This window comes from Sarcophilus harrisii, chromosome 6, assembly GCF_902635505.1.
Source record: "Sarcophilus harrisii chromosome 6, mSarHar1.11, whole genome shotgun sequence".
Classification (NCBI taxonomy): domain Eukaryota; kingdom Metazoa; phylum Chordata; class Mammalia; order Dasyuromorphia; family Dasyuridae; genus Sarcophilus; species Sarcophilus harrisii.
In genome coordinates this window covers 246,570,050-246,585,129 of record NC_045431.1, presented here as the reverse complement: position 1 = coordinate 246,585,129, position 15,080 = coordinate 246,570,050, and the positions used below count along the sequence as shown (strand labels likewise).

General features: G+C 48.0%; 2 protein-coding genes across 7 annotated transcripts in view; one reads left to right on the top strand and one right to left on the bottom strand.

Annotated features, from left to right (window-relative positions):
* Window positions 1–3,131, top strand: part of STX3 (syntaxin 3) — a 46,976-nt gene extending 43,845 nt beyond the window's left edge. For all 4 annotated transcript variants that reach the window (XM_031943084.1, XM_031943083.1, XM_031943082.1 and 1 more), the window contains one exon: window positions 1,374–3,131. In XM_031943084.1, coding sequence (XP_031798944.1) covers window positions 1,374–1,376 — 3 coding nt within the window. In that variant the 3' untranslated portion in view covers window positions 1,377–3,131. The remainder of the gene's footprint in view (window positions 1–1,373) is intronic.
* A 4,820-nt stretch (window positions 3,132–7,951) lies between these two features.
* On the bottom strand, window positions 7,952–14,854 carry MRPL16 (mitochondrial ribosomal protein L16). Of its 3 annotated transcripts, none has more exons than XM_003773992.4 (4): window positions 14,658–14,854; window positions 12,658–12,723; window positions 11,667–11,815; window positions 7,952–10,338 (listed from the first exon to the last, which is right to left on the bottom strand). In XM_003773992.4, the coding sequence occupies exons 1-4, from the start codon at window positions 14,710–14,712 to the stop codon at window positions 9,853–9,855; spliced, it is 756 nt and encodes a 251-aa protein (XP_003774040.1). In that variant the 5' UTR covers window positions 14,713–14,854; the 3' UTR covers window positions 7,952–9,852. The 3 variants fall into 3 exon arrangements, with proteins under 3 accessions (XP_003774040.1, XP_031798939.1, XP_031798938.1); XM_031943079.1 differs by lacking the exon at window positions 14,658–14,854 and adding an exon at window positions 14,071–14,336; XM_031943078.1 differs by lacking the exon at window positions 14,658–14,854 and adding an exon at window positions 13,401–13,880.
* Window positions 14,855–15,080: the final 226 nt, after the last annotated feature.

Here is a 15,080-nt window from a genome sequence, read left to right as displayed (position 1 = left end):
AAAATAAATATAAATGTAAATTGCAACTCCCCTTTCCAGACAATCTTTTGTGGACAGTTTCTTCATTATACTTTCACTGTGATGCCTCCTTGTGGGGCGGGGGATGGTCTAGATTCTTGGGAGGACCACCATGATGTGATCCTTAGAGCTCAGGACTTGATTCAGGAAAACCTGAGTCTGAGTGACTTCAAATACTAGCTGTGTGACTCTGGGTAAGTCATTCAAAATCTCTATATCTCGATTTTTTTCAATTGTAAAATGGGGATAATAACATCTACTTCCCCAGATTGTTGTGAGGATCAGGTGAGATATTTTTAAAGTTCTTTGCACAATGTAAGGTACCATATAAATGGTGTTATTACTTGTTATTAATTATTAATAATTATCATTAATTAGTTAAATGTTATATTATTAATTAAAAACTGTTCTGGTCTTCCTGTATGCCACCGTAGACTTTCTGAAATCTGATGAAGGGTAAAAGATGCACTAATGATATCTTCATGTAGTAGATTAGGGGAAGGGCATCTCTCTCTTCTCTCTTTTTTTTCTTTCTCTTTGTTTCTGTCTTTCTCTTTTTTCTTTTTCTTCTCTCTCCTCTCTCTTTTCTCTTTCTGTTTGTCTCTGTCCCCCATTTTCTCTTTCTCTCTTTTCTTTCTCTCTGTTTCAAGCCATTTCTTTTTTTCTCTCTCTGTGTGTCTCTCTCTTCCTCTTTTTCTCTTCCTCACTCTTTTTCTCTCTCTGACTCTCTGTCGTTCTTTCCCTCCTTTTCTTTTCTCTCCGCTCTTCTCTCCTCTCTTTTCTCTTTCTGTTTCTCTCTCTCCTTCCTGTTTCTGTCAGTCTTTTTTCTGTCTCTTTTCTCTTCCTCTCTCTTTTCCTCACTCACTCTCTGATTGTCTTTCTTTGCCTCTCTTCTTTTCTCTCTGTATCAGCTCTTTCTTCTCCTCTCTCTCTCTCTCTCTCCCTCTCTACTCTCTCCTCTCTCCTCTTTCCTCTCTTTTCTCTCCTCTCTCCTCTCTCCTCTCTTCCTCTCCTTCCCTCCCTCTCTCTCTCTTTCTGTGTCTCTTTTTCTCTCCTCTGCTTCAGTCTCTTCCCCTGCCCCCTCCCTCTCGTGCCATTCTCTGGACAAAGATCAGAGACCTAAACCAAATGATCTCCAACATTCTTTGAGACTCTAAAACCTCTGGTTTCCCTTGAGCAGACTGTCTGGGCACTCTGCCCTGGGGATTGGCTTATGCCCAGAAAAGTGTTGTGAGCATCCTTGCTTGTAGGAATGGGGACGTCTCGTTCCCTGTTAAGTGACTCGGGTTTGCAAGTTGACTCTTTTATGCCTAGTTGCTAATGAATTTCCCCTTTGGTGTTCTTCCTTTTTCCAGTAGCTCCTCCTTGCCCCTCACCTCCCTGGCCTGCTGCCGAGTCCTGTCAATCCTCACCGGCCACCTGTGCACTGACCAGCGCCTCCTCCCCTGCTTCTCCCAGAACCTGATCCTATCCCAGCCGGATCCCTGCACCTCTTCCTTTGGACTGGATGGGAGTTGCCTCTCAAAGATCTCCGCAGAGTGAGCAGGACACATGCTTTTGTTCCCTAGTTAACCCCAACTTGGGACTGGGTCACCATTTCCTGAGCCCAGGAAGTAACTAGCCGGTCCTGATCCAAGCCTAGATCTCCTTTTTGGAGTGTCCTGCTAACCCTTTTCCACCTATGCAATGCTTCCTTCCCAGGCCTCCTTTTCTGGAATTGCAACTTGGGAGCCCCCTTCACAAGGCTTCCAGGATGCTGCTTTCTACCTCATGGAATAGTCTTTTCTCAGGAACTGCAATAACTTTTTCTTTATTGTCTATTTCTTGAACAAATGGTTAAGAACATTTGGAAATCAGTCTGCCTCTGCCATTCTGGGTGAGGAGAGGGCTTAAGCCTCGATCTCCCCCGGTGGGGGGGTGCTACCAATGATCTTTGTGATGCTCCCTAGAGACCGGGGTTAGAAAGGGAACCGAGGTGAAGAGTGATAGTAAGAACTGGGCCCTGTAAAAAGGAGTCAGATTCTGACTCCTTACCCTCTCGGGAAGCCAGCGGGCCTGTGTGGACTTTGGATTCCTTGGTGGATACGTACACATTCTTATGTGTGGCTGTTTACCAAAGGAGGGACTGGGATGACGTCATCTCTGAGGTTGTTTGCCAAGGCTGAGCCCATCCCTGGCTGTGTTTGGGAGCAGGTATCTTGGAAACCAGTTGGTGTCTAATGGAGAAGGTCAAGTGGCTCTCTGCCTAGGGGGCAGCCAGAACTCCAATGTGTGAAAACTGGTTTATAGAGGAACTGTAGGAGAGACCTAATCTTTGGTGATATCACAAGGTGAGGTGGGGTCTGGGCTTCTTGTCACTTGTTTCCCCTCTGACATTCTAGGTGCTAAGGGGTAGTTTCATTGATTCTTCGATTACTATTCCAGAAGGAATTGGAGGGGAGGTGGGGGTGGGAGGTGGTAAGAATTGGGGTTTTTTGGAAGGTGTTCTCTTTTAAGACTCCTCAGCGATGGACCCCTAACCCTCTGGGGTTGGCAGGGATGGCCAATGTTGTCTTTTAGTTGCTTAAATATAGGAGAGAGAACGAGAGCGGGAGTGAGAGAGAGAGAGTTTGTGAGTGTGAGAGAGAAAAGAGTGAGTGAGTGTGTATATACATATATATAAATGTAGCTGATACTGGATATGGAGCTGATACTGGATTTATACCAACATTAACTGGTTGATTTCTCACCTGGTCCATGAAGTTTATTCTCAAACTTTACCCTTCATTGACTTAACCCTCAACCTTAATGACTCCAAGGACGAGCAGGATCTCCAATCCAAGCCACTGTCCAAAAATGCCTTTTCCAGGGTCCACTCTAAGCGCCCTTCAATGTGTAGACAGAGCCATGGGGTTACAGCACTGTTCTTGCCCAAGGCTGTGACGTTTGACATTGAAGAGGAGACTGGCTCTGGCACCAAAAGGGAGCAAACCCAAATGCACGGCTTTGATCTCATGTGAGGCTGGGAATTGTATTATGTGTCTGGAAGTGAAGGTTTTTGGTTTTTTTTTTTAATGGAAATTTGATTGTTTTATTATTAATTTAAATAAATGAATTTATATTGATTGTGAGAATGCCTTGTCTCCACCTTCCCCCATGGATGTCCAGTGATGGGATGTCTATTTTCAGGTCTTGCTCAAATTCTACACAACAAATGAAATCGCCTTGGGAAGTGGATCTTGGTACAGAACGACGGGCGTGAAATTAAATTAACTGCCTAGCAAATATGAGTTACCCTGCTGTGTTCTGGGGACTGCCAAGTTAAAGTGACAAAGACCTTGCCCTTTAAGAGCTCATAGGACAGTTGGCAGTGGAAATAGAAAAGAAAGTAGATGAGGGGTGTTTTGGAGCTGGTCAACAAGATTTTGAGCCCGAGTTGACTAAGTTGATAGAACTGTCAACAGAAATAGAGAACTTACGGGAGGAGGGAGATTTCTTTTGGCTGAGGTACAACATTTTGACAGTTGATGATGAAGTATGTAACAAGCAGTTGTTGAAGTAGGACTGAGGTTCTGGGGAGAAATTGAGGATCAAGACAGATTTGGGAGACACTGCCTACAATTGGAGTCATGTGAATGGAAAAAATGACCAAGGGAGAGAGTGAAGGGGAGGAAGATGGCTGAGAATGGAATGTTGGGAGGAAAGTATATTTAGGAGGTTGGAGGCACTGTGGCATGGAGCAGTGGATCTCAAAGTGTAGTCCACAGAATCCTGGGGGGGCTTTAAAACCATTAAAGGGGATCTACAAATTCAAAATGAGTTTTTATTTTGAATGTAGCAAGTATATAAATATAACCCACATAAAAAACTCTTTGGACAGATCCTCAGTAATTTTTCATATAAAAATAATTTTTAATATAAAGAAACTGAGAACAAAAGTTTGAGAACCACTGGCATAGAGGATGTGACTAAAGGAAGTCAAAGACCCGAGTTCAAATCTTGTCTTGGACACTTATCACAACAGGCAGATCAACTGAGCTCTTTAATTTTAATTTTTCTTCCTGTCATAAGATGGTATGATTTCTGAGGTTATTTATAGCTCTAAATATTTGAATAGTGAAGATCATGAGGAATCAGGAAATACACACACCTACACACACCAAAAAGCAAAACTCAGAACAGTTAACAGATGTCAAAGAGAGCAAAGGGGGAAAAAAGCATTGAGAAAGAGGGGGTTTTCAGTTGGGTTAAGTGTTGTTAAAAGGTCAAAGAGAAGGATTTGGAATTGAGTTTGGAGGTCACTGTTTCAGTAGAGTACGGAGGACAGAAACCAGATTGTTGGGGACTATGGAGTGAGTGGGTGAGGAGAAAATAGATTAAATCAATGTAGGCTACTTTTTCTAGAATTACGATGGTGAAGGGGAGCAAATTAAGAGAGAAAAAGGTTTTGATGTAGAAGTGAGGGTTTCCTAGTTTATTCCTCCAATAATCTTTCAATGGGAATAGCAAAAGAGGAAGCAGCTGGTTGTAGTTACCCAGGGATGGGATAGGAGAAAGGAGGGGGGTCAGAAAGTGAAGGAGGTCTTCCATTGGAGGGTGGGATCACGGGAAGACCTCCCGGTCTCAGATTTTGAGATCAGAGCCACCGATTTAATTTTTCGGACAACTCTTCAGATTTGAAGATCACTCACTCGGGGAGTGAGTCATGTCAGTGAGGAAGTAAAGATGGAGAAGACTCTATTTGGGGCGGAGGCAGGGCAGATGTGTGGGTGTTTCCCCCTACAAGCCGGGGCATAAATTTCTGGGTAGCTGGTTCTGCATTCTCTGGTTGCCACTGACCAAGAGCTAGTATTGAGGGGATGGGGGAAGGGCACTGGAATTGGAAGGTTTGGGTTGGAATCTTGGATCTCTCCTGTTACCCATGTCACTGTGGGTCCTGTCTCCAGGTGCCACGTGTAAAAGCAGGGCACTAAACAACTTCAGATTACTTCCAACTCTAAATCTTGCAGTCTTGAAAGGATTCTGGCTTCTCAAGACAGGAACAAATTAAGTGGTGAATAGAATACTGGACTTGGAACAGGAGGACCTGACTTCAAATCCTGCCCAAGACACTGAATTTGTATGATTTGGGGAAAGTCTTGAGCTTAGGTTCTTTTGTCTGTGAAGGAAGAAGTTGAGCTAGATGCCTCCAAGGGTCTTTCTAGCTCTAAATTAAAGATCTCATAAAATTCATCTTGGGTTTTCCATGTTTGGGATAAATCGCTCAATGGTAGCACTTTGGATTCCAAAAGCCAGTTCCATGTTCGTTTTTTCCTTCCCGTTGTCTCTCCTTTGCCCTCATTTGCTTTGGGAGCTCCAGTTCCCACAGAATTCTCTTTGTACATTGGTATTACGTTGCTTCTGTGCTTTCTCTTTCCTTCTCCTGGATGAGCAGAAGAAGATAATGATCATGATTTGCTGCATTATTCTTGCCATCATCTTGGCATCCACCATTGGGAGCATCTTTGCCTGAAAAGCCCACTTTGACCTTGAGCACCTGCTTCAGGTGAGTCCTCTGTGGGGAGGAGATGTTGGATGATGGAGAAAGTCTCCCTCTTGAACAGGCTACATGGTCCAGCTGCAGGGTTACCATTAAGTGAGACAGATGAATGTGTGTGACTGGGGATTCCTGGATCCTTAGATATTCCCATTAATTTGGGATATTCATAGAAAAATGCCTTGATGAGGGTGGACTGCTATAATGAGCAATCAGCCAGCAATTTATTCAGTGTTTACTATGTCAGGAAACATTCTGCGTGCTGAGAATATTAAGACAAAAATAAAAGTCCCTGCGCTCTTAAGAACTTACAATGCATAGAAAAATCTTTCAAATGGGAGAAAAGGAAGGCTGGAGAGATGGAGTAATGCAATCTGGGTTAAGTTGTGAGGGATAATAGGGACAGTTGCCAGGTGGTTAAGAGCTCCATTTAAAAGGGCATCCCTGAGATTGTCCTTGAGAATCCTGGTTTCAGTACCCAGGCCAGCTGTCTCTGTAAACCTTCTCTGGATCTTCTTCCCACTTGCAAAATGATGATTCTGTTTCACTCAACAAGCACTAAGTAAGCTGACACAGGATAAGAATGAAAGTAGTTCTTGTCCTCAAAACGCTTACTTTCTCCTGAGGGCAAAACTCAAACTTAGGAAGGGAGGCTAATATTTAGGAAAGGGGAAAAGGAGAAAGGGAGAAACGTGGTTAATTTTGTCAAGGACTTTGAAATTTTGGGAAGAAGGGTCTGAAGTAGACCTAAATGGTATTTTAATTTTTGCCAGAAAGATTCTCATTTAGGGCTATTTCAAAGGAATGAGAATGAAGTATTATTAAATTAACTCTGTACAATGAGAAGTTAGTAATATTGGCTGACATTACTATTTTATGACCTTCCCTTCAACTTTGTGTTTTGATTTATTTATGTATTTTTTTTGGTTCTAGATGGATCCTGGATTAACATTTCCTTTCCTTTTTCCAACCTGGTGGTGCCATCCCTCCACTGAAGATTTCTTGGCTACTTTTGCCTCTCCTTTGAGAAGTCCCAGTTGGTGGCCCTGAACAGCTACCATCCAAACGCCTTCCTTTTCATTTTATATCCTCTTAGACACATGGAGAAGTGATGGGCAGGTTGAGGAAAAAGTGAATCAAGTTGATCGAAGAGTAGGAGTTAATAGTGTAAATGATTAGGGAGGAATAGGCAGTTAGGTTCAGGAAGCAAGTACAACAGAAGGGCTGTACACCTTTGACATTTTGGGTTAAATTCAGGCTTTCACAATAGCTCCAACTTGAAGAAGACCTTCTTGATACCATGGAAAAAATGCCTCAAGAGGACCTAGATTTAAATCTCACCTCTGACACTCACTACTAGTGGGCAAATTCCTACTTTGCTGGGCCTCAGTTTACTCATCTATAAAATGAAATCCTCAGAGACCCCTTCCAGCTCTTGATATGTGGACGATTGATTTATTAACTTTGTTTAGGGTAGTTATTAACCTCTTCTCGATATCTTCTGTCTCTTTCCCAGGGCCCACTAGTTACATCTAGTTAAGTCGAGTACTCTATTTTCAGATTAACCAAATTTGCCCCCATCCCAATCTAGGCGATGAAGGGACTTTGATGTTGTAAAACACGGTTCCAGGGATAGCTCGTCTTTACTTAACTGGGAATATCTATTCTCATTCCCAATATGTTCCTATCCAAAAGCATCTGGAGAGGGCACCATAGACCCTTTCCCCTGGGGTGGAGATGGATTTACATGAATCCATAATGATGGCTTGCTAAATGGTGTGGTCCTTGAATAAAGCACAAAATTTGAAAGTCACAAACAGCTAGTTTTGAATCTTGTCATAGAAACATACTAGCTCTGTGATGTAGGATAAGTCAAGACCTTATCCTAGATAAAATAGAGTCTGGATAAAATGAGAGGGGTTGGACTTGATGTCTGAGAGCTCTTCCAACACTGTGAAACTGATCCCTAATCCCATGGCGCCCCCTTGTGACTAATGGCCGTTTAGGGGGGAAAAGAGGCTAATTGGAGAAGAGAATAAATCAGCCTACAGAAAGACTGTCTGGCATTGTAGATATAAGGCACTTCAGAGGCTGTCTAGTCCAATCCCCTCAGTCTTCAGAGAAAGAAAATGAGACTGAACTGTGAAGTGACTTGTCCTGGATCTCATGGCTTTTCAGAGCCTATTTGTGTTCGTAGACATTTGGGTTTGGGATATTCAAGATAAAGAGGGAATTTGCCTTTTGAATCCCAAAACGCTTATTCAAGATTATATAAATTTTCTCTCTTCAAGTGCTTCCATTAATTTAGATTTAGAGCCGGAGGGGATCTTGGAGACCACCCAGTTCAACTTCATTTTTCAGATGGGGAAAGCAAGACCGAGGTCCCAGTTTAAGTAGCAGAGGCAGGATTTTGGCCAGGTCCCCAATCCAAAGCCAGGGAATGCTCTTGGCACTGTAGTTGGCAACATCCGATTAGGTGATGGACAGGTGAAGGTGCTGGTTCTTCACCTCCCCCTGCAGCTTGTCTTCCAATCACTTCCCTGCTGGCCAGCATTTTGGTGTGCACTGATGGAAAGTGTTTGGTTCCCGCTTTTGTCTCCAAGGTCCTGCAGAACAGAGCAGGGACTTCAAGGTAATTGCGATTCGCTGAGATAGGATTATTTACATGTTGAAAGGATACACTGGGAGGTACTTTAAGGAGCCGCCTCCATTCATTTTTGTGAACAAGGTCATCGTTCCAAGTAACAGAACTCATGCATAAACTGAGGGCTCAAGGGAGCTGATGTAGTGGGATAGAGTACTGGACTTGTCTCAGGGAGTCCTGGGTTCAAATTTTGTCAAAAAGTGGATATGTAACCACAGGCAAATCATTTAATTTTTTTGTTTCCTCAATTATAAAAAGTGTAGCAGACTGAATGGTCTCTCAGGGGCCCTGAGTCTATGATCTTAACTTTCCCCTGCTGAAAGTATGGCACTTCAATCTGTGCCATCTCCATCAGTCCCCTCCTGACAGGGGGTGGTCCTGCATGTAATTCTACTATAAAGAGAGGGTTAGCTCAGCCCCTGACTCCATGCAGAAAGGCACTTTCTGATAACACACAGAATTGGGGGCCAAGTCAACAAATAGAGTGACTGACTCTGTTTGCATTGTGCTAAATGATGGGAGGGAAAATCAGAGAGGGGGGTGTGTACATTACAGACCTGTGCACAAGGAGCTTGGTGAATGGGAAGGAGCGGAGGAGCCGAGCATGGGGTCAGATACCATCATGGATACCTGCTATAAGCTTCTCAGTGCTTTTGTCTCACTGACATCGAGTCTAGAAGGACTGGTGGGGGATTTCACCTGGACAGAGGAAGTCTTGGTCCAGATTAATCTCTCTGTTGCTATATCAAAAATACAGAGTTGTCGAGGGTGTGAATTTAACAAATAAAGTCACACTGAGTAAAGATGGCTGTGCCGAAGGTTTGTGTATGGGAGTCTCATGAATCTGAAGACAGTTGGGGGATGTGGGGAAGGTAGGATTTCTCTTTGGTTCATCCTATTTTCCATCCTGCTGATTTATTCCTTTACCTTTGCTTTATCACTCCCTCTACGACCTTACCTCCTTCCAATTATTGATGCAAGAGGGCAGGGCCACAGTGACACAGGTTTCAGTCTTGCCTCTAACACATGGATATGTAAGGCCAGAGACTATCTTTGCATCCCCAGTACTTAACACAGAATAGGTACTTAATAAATTTATTAACTCAGTTTCAATAACAGTGTCACAGATACCTTCTTATAGTCATAAGTTACAGAAAATTTATTAAGGTTCAATAATGGGAGGGAATTTCCACACTGGAAGTTCCCCCAAATGGAAGATCTCACAGGAATAGGGAAAATAGGGCAGGGGTTGATCTGGGGCCTCTGGATTTTTCTTTTTTAGATTTCAATAAACATATTTCTGTATAAAAATATGACTTTGAGAAGAGTTTCTATAGGATTCATCCTACTTCCAAAAGGTTCCAAGATTTACAGGTTTAAGGTCCCCTGTGATAAGGATTCCTCTTTGCTGAAGAAACTCCCATTACCATTCAGGCCATGTCTTCTGGCTGCCAAAAGCATGGAGCACTTTGGTGTTGCCCAGGGTCACAGAGTGAATCCAGGTGTCCCTGGTTCTGAGGCAAGGACCTGTGTTTCAGAGCCACTTTAAAGGGGCCAAGACTTCCGTAGAACCAACTCTTATTCAACTCTGCATGATGCACCCTGTGCTTCTCCTCATCCCAGAGCTTTGCAGAGACCATCCGTTCATCTGGGGGTGCTCAGAAGTGCTGGGGCATTAGACACGGTTGGGCAGGAAGAACTTGCCCCAGTAGCGCCCCTTCTGGGTCAGGTCGTAGGGGCTCAGCACCTTCCTTATTCCCAGCATGTTGGCTGAAGCGATGCGCTCGAAGGTCCAGGGGTTCTGGTTGTTGAGCTCCCGCTCCCTCTGCTCCTCCCGCATCTTTGCCAGAGACTCTCGGCTCACGGCCTTGGCTTGGAAGGGCAGCTTGTGGGCCACCTGCTTGAGGAAGGGTTCCACCTCACCAAACTCGCAGCGGCCCCCGATCTCCAGGATGAGGCGGCCAGTCCTGACCGCCGTCACGTAGTGGTCGATGGCGCCTTTGCCGCCGCCCATGCGCTGGCCTATGCCCTTGCGGGTGATGGGCTTGTATGGGCCGGGGACACGCCAGATGGCAAACATGTTCTTGCTGTCCAAGGAACGGTTGATTGTCAGACGCATCATTTCAAAATGGCCCCAGTGAAGATAGCCGCCACCCAGGGCCTGGAAAGGAGACGGGAATGAGGAAAACAATCAGCGTGCATCAAACACCTGCTGTTAGGGATTTGAAGACAAAGCTGCTCAGTCTCTGACCTCCAGGAGCTTGCTTTCTACTGGAAGATGCAACCCTTACACAAAAAATACAAAGAAATTTTAGGAGGGAGCACTGATAACTGGAGGAACTGGAAAAGGTCTCTCCTAAAGAGGCAGTGAAGAGATTTTGGGGGTCCAAAAGGGAAAAGGGGGAGGACATTCCAGGAAAGACAGCCAGTGCAAAGTCCCAAAGATGAAAGAGGGGATGTTAAGTTTGGGTAACTGTAAATAAGCCTGTTTGACTTAAATATAGAGTTCAATGGGGTAAGCAGAGGGCAGGAAGTTGCAGTAGAATTAGGCTGGAGCTGGACTGCAAAGAGCTTTTAACAAGAAGCATCATCATGACAACTTTGCCCAAGATGCTTGGGCAAGGAGGCAAAAGCAACTAATGTCTGATTACAGTGGAGTTGATCCCCTTATTGCTTATCTTTTCTTGCTCTGGGATTTTTCCACCAGAAGATGTACAAGTAATGAGAAGAACTTAAATTCAAAACCATAAATATTTGTTAAGCACCTACTATGAGTGAAGCACGATGCTGACTGAGCTAAGTGATAGCGATTCTGGTCCACACTATACCAGAGGACATTGTGGAGACAATGTGTATACAGTGGAAGATGGGTGATGGTACTAAGTGCCAGTCACATATATTCTCTCATGTGTTAACTATGTTTCATCTCATTTGATCCTCACAACAATCCTGGGTGATAAGTGCTATTATAATCTCCACTATTAAGTGACTTGCCTAAGCTAGGATGTGTCTGAGGCTAGATCTGAATTGTCCTCCACCTGGGACTCTACTGATTGTCCCTGAGCATTTATTCATGTGTTTCAAATGGTGGAAAGTTGACGTGTATTTAGAAAAAGCTCCCTCTGCCAGCTACCTCAGTCACTGCCTCCTTGGCATTGTCTTAGTTCTGACTCTGATGGAACCGCAGCCACCAGAAGCAGCATTTATTTAGCACTTACTAAATGCCAGACACTGGGGATACAAACAGTCCCTGCCCTCGAGGAGCTTCTAAATGCCCATATCTTGATATGGAGAGGGGAAATGGGCAGAAATCTCAACAGGATGGTACCAGTATTGAGAGAGATCAGGGAAAGCTACTTTCAGAGGATGCAACTGGAAGGAAGTAGGAGCCAACACCAAGGCAGAGTCTGCAGAGAAAGTCAGAATTAGCTAAGAGAAGGCTTGGGACTTGACCTCCCGACCCCACTCCCAATTTCTGGGGTCACTCACCAGGATACCAAAATTACCCTCGGTGAAGTCGGTGGCTTCGGTGGATGGTCCTCGGATATCGTTCAGGTGCTTGGGTTCCCGTCTCACCTTCGGCACGATTGGGATCCGATCGATAAACTTGAGCTTGGGTTTATCGGGAATAGTAACACCTAAGGAGAAGGGCAGAGGTCATATCAAGGAGCACCGACTTGCAGGTCAGTGCAGTGAAGCACAAAGCTTCCTGGGGGGAGGTTACGGGTCAGTAGCTATAAATGCCCCCAACATCCTCCAGGGCTGCATTTCTGCACTGAGAGAATCTTGAAAGCTACGTTCCCACGGCTTACCCCAGAGGAGGGCCTAGGCAAGGCAGAAGGCCTTGAACATGGGCATCTTTTTGGCACAGCAATTAACAAACACCTTTCGTAAAGTAGGGCCGAGGCTGCCACCTGCACTGGAGGAGGGAGCGGCCATACTGGTGAACCCCCAGACCCTAAAGGTGTGCATTCTGGCTGAGAAAGCTCTTAAAACGTCCATTTTCATTTAGAGTTTGTTTTAATGTCACCTCTTCTGCAGATCAGTCCCTTATACCAAATGTTCTGCCCCTGTGGACCTCCTCCTTTTTAAAGGAGAGGGGGAGGTGAATTTCTACCCCTGCTTGGTGTGTAGCCCTGGGATAGGGACTCTCTGTGGCTGGGCTTGAATGTGACCAGAATACAAATGTCCTCAGGGCCTCCTGGCCCTGCATGTGCATGGTTTGCTTTTGTGCTTAGTGCTTGCACAGCTCCATGCCCTCCCCACAGGTGGGGCTCAAGAATGACTTTGTGGACTGAACTTTGTCGCTCCAGCCAGGTGGGTATGGAGGGCCAACGCTGTGCCCGGCACAAGTGGGAGCATGCTTCTGCGGTAAACAGTATAAGGCGGCCCCTGCCATTAAGGGCTCTCCCCGCCCTCCAGACAGCAGGACTTCCTGCTGAGCCTTGTACCAGCTGGGGATATAGAGGAGATCTCTCACCTTCATAGGTCGGCACTGGGAGGAAGGTCTTCATGCCAGCACTGAGGGGCTGGGCGGCTCCAGGACCTGAAAAGCCAAATCACCAGAGACTGGACTCAGAAATAACGGAAACCCACAGGACAAAACTTGGAGGCCGGGGGCCGCGCCGAGCCTCCCCGCCACCTGCCTCACTGGCGATCTTTAGTCTACAAACACGGGACCCTAAGCCTGACCGGGCAAAGTGGGGAATTATTCGGCTCGGGCTGGAATGCCCGGAGGAGTGGGATGGGATCTGTCTTCGGGTCTGCCCCGATGAAATGTGGACTTGACTTCAGAGATGGAACAAAGGCTGACGTCCCGGGAAGCATGAGCTTTTTGGCAGAGGCTTCAGTGTCCAAAGACAAAAAACTCCCTCCTTCCCACGGCAAGCTGAGGTTTGTGCATGAACGTGTTCTTAAAGGACCCACTATCTGTATTTGTGGGCCAACGTGTCTTACTGCCTGCACTTGCAGACATGATTCTGAGAAGAGGTCCATCAGCTTCTGCTGACCACCGCAGACCCAGGACACTAAGGACCTCTGGATGCAGAGGAGGGATGACCAAAGGGAGCTGGCCGGAGCCCCTCAACTGGGCAAGGGATGGAGGCAGCAGCTGACCAGTGGTCAGCGATTCCCCTCCATCTTCTCTCTCCTTTACCTACTGCATCTCTGTCCCCTACTGCCGTCCCTTTGGCTGCTGTCCCTTCTCCATACGCCCCTTCCCACCTTGCATCTGGGGCGTCCCTTTGGCTGCCGTCCCTTCTCCATACGCCCCTTCCGACCTTGCATCTGGGGCATCCCTTTGGCTGCCGTCCCTTCTCCATACGCCCCTTCCCACCTTGCATCTGGGGCGTCCCTTTGGCTGCCGTCCCTTCTCCATACGCCCCTTCCCACCTTGCATCTGGGGCGTCCCTTTGGCTGCCGTCCCTTCTCCATACGCCCCTTCCCACCTTGCATCTGGGGCGTCCCTTTGGCTGCCGTCCCTTCTCCATACGCCCCTTCCCACCTTGCATCTGGGGCGTCCCTTTGGCTGCCGTCCCTTCTCCATACGCCCCTTCCCACCTTGCATCTGGGGCGTCCCTTTGGCTGCCGTCCCTTCTCCATACGCCCCTTCCCACCTTGCATCTGGGGCGTCCCTTTGGCTGCCGTCCCTTCTCCATACGCCCCTTCCCACCTTGCATCTGGGGCGTCCCTTTGGCTGCCGTCCCTTCCATACGCCCCTTCCCACCTTGCATCTGGGGCGTCCCTTTGGCTGCCGTCCCTTCTCCATACGCCCCTTCCCACCTTGCATCTGGGGCGTCCCTTTGGCTGCCGTCCCTTCTCCATACGCCCCTTCCGACCTTGCATCTGGGGCGTCCCTTTGGCTGCCGTCCCTTCTCCATACGCCCCTTCCGACCTTGCATCTGGGGCGTCCCTTTGGCCCCCTCTTCTTCTAGAACCCCAGAACTGGGCCTTGGAAGCCACGTGCGCGGTGGGCACCAGCACCCCAACTCCAGCTGGCCCCTTCCCCAGCCTCGGCGGGGGCCCGAGTCCCGGGGCTGCCCCCCCACTCCCGGGGGGCTCAGGACCCCCGCTTAAACGCCACCGCCCCAGTTTGGGAGGGAAGCCCCCGAGGCGGAACCATCTGGCTTCCGTTGGTGGCCGGCATCCCCGCTCAGACGAACAGTAAACGCTTAGAGCGTGCGCGTGCACTCCTGCACCTGCTGTAGGGTGACCGGGGCCAGCCTTCCCCCGACGGGCAGGGAGGGTCACGTCGGCCCAGTCACGGCTGGGCCCCTGCTGCCCCTCTCACAGGAGAGAGAGAGTGAGGCTCGGAGGAGTTGCCCCGGGGGGCGCGGCTCGGGAACGGCGGAGGGGTACGGACTCCCAGCCCTCCAGGCTCCAGGGGCCCAACGCGGCGCAGCGGAAGGCGGGGGATGGGGAGAGGGGGATGGGGAAGTGGGGGAGGGGAGCGCGCGCAGCAGGCCGGGGCGAACGCCTGACCTGCCGGGAGCACGTTCAGGACGGGAGCACCGACGCGCGACACCAGCCGCCACATGGCTGCGAGACGGGGTCCGGCCCGGTCCGAGTCACCAAAGACAGAGACAAACGTGTCCCGAGGGTCGGGAAAGGACCGTCGGACGTCTAGCGGGTCTCAGGGCGCCGCCATGACAGACAGGAAATGGCGTCATCGCCGCGCCCTCTTCAATTTCCTTTGTCCTATCGGAGCACACTTCCTGGATCGTCGCCTGGAACCCACTCGTGTCTGATTGGTGCAACGGGCGGAAGGGGCGGGAACTTGAGCCGTCACTCATGAGTTTCGGGTGCGAGAACGGCCAAACTCTCCCGGGCGATTGGTCGGAGTTTTGGAGCTTCCGATCCGTCCTCCCGGCTGGGAGCTGCGGGGCCTGGGTCGGGCTGAAGGCC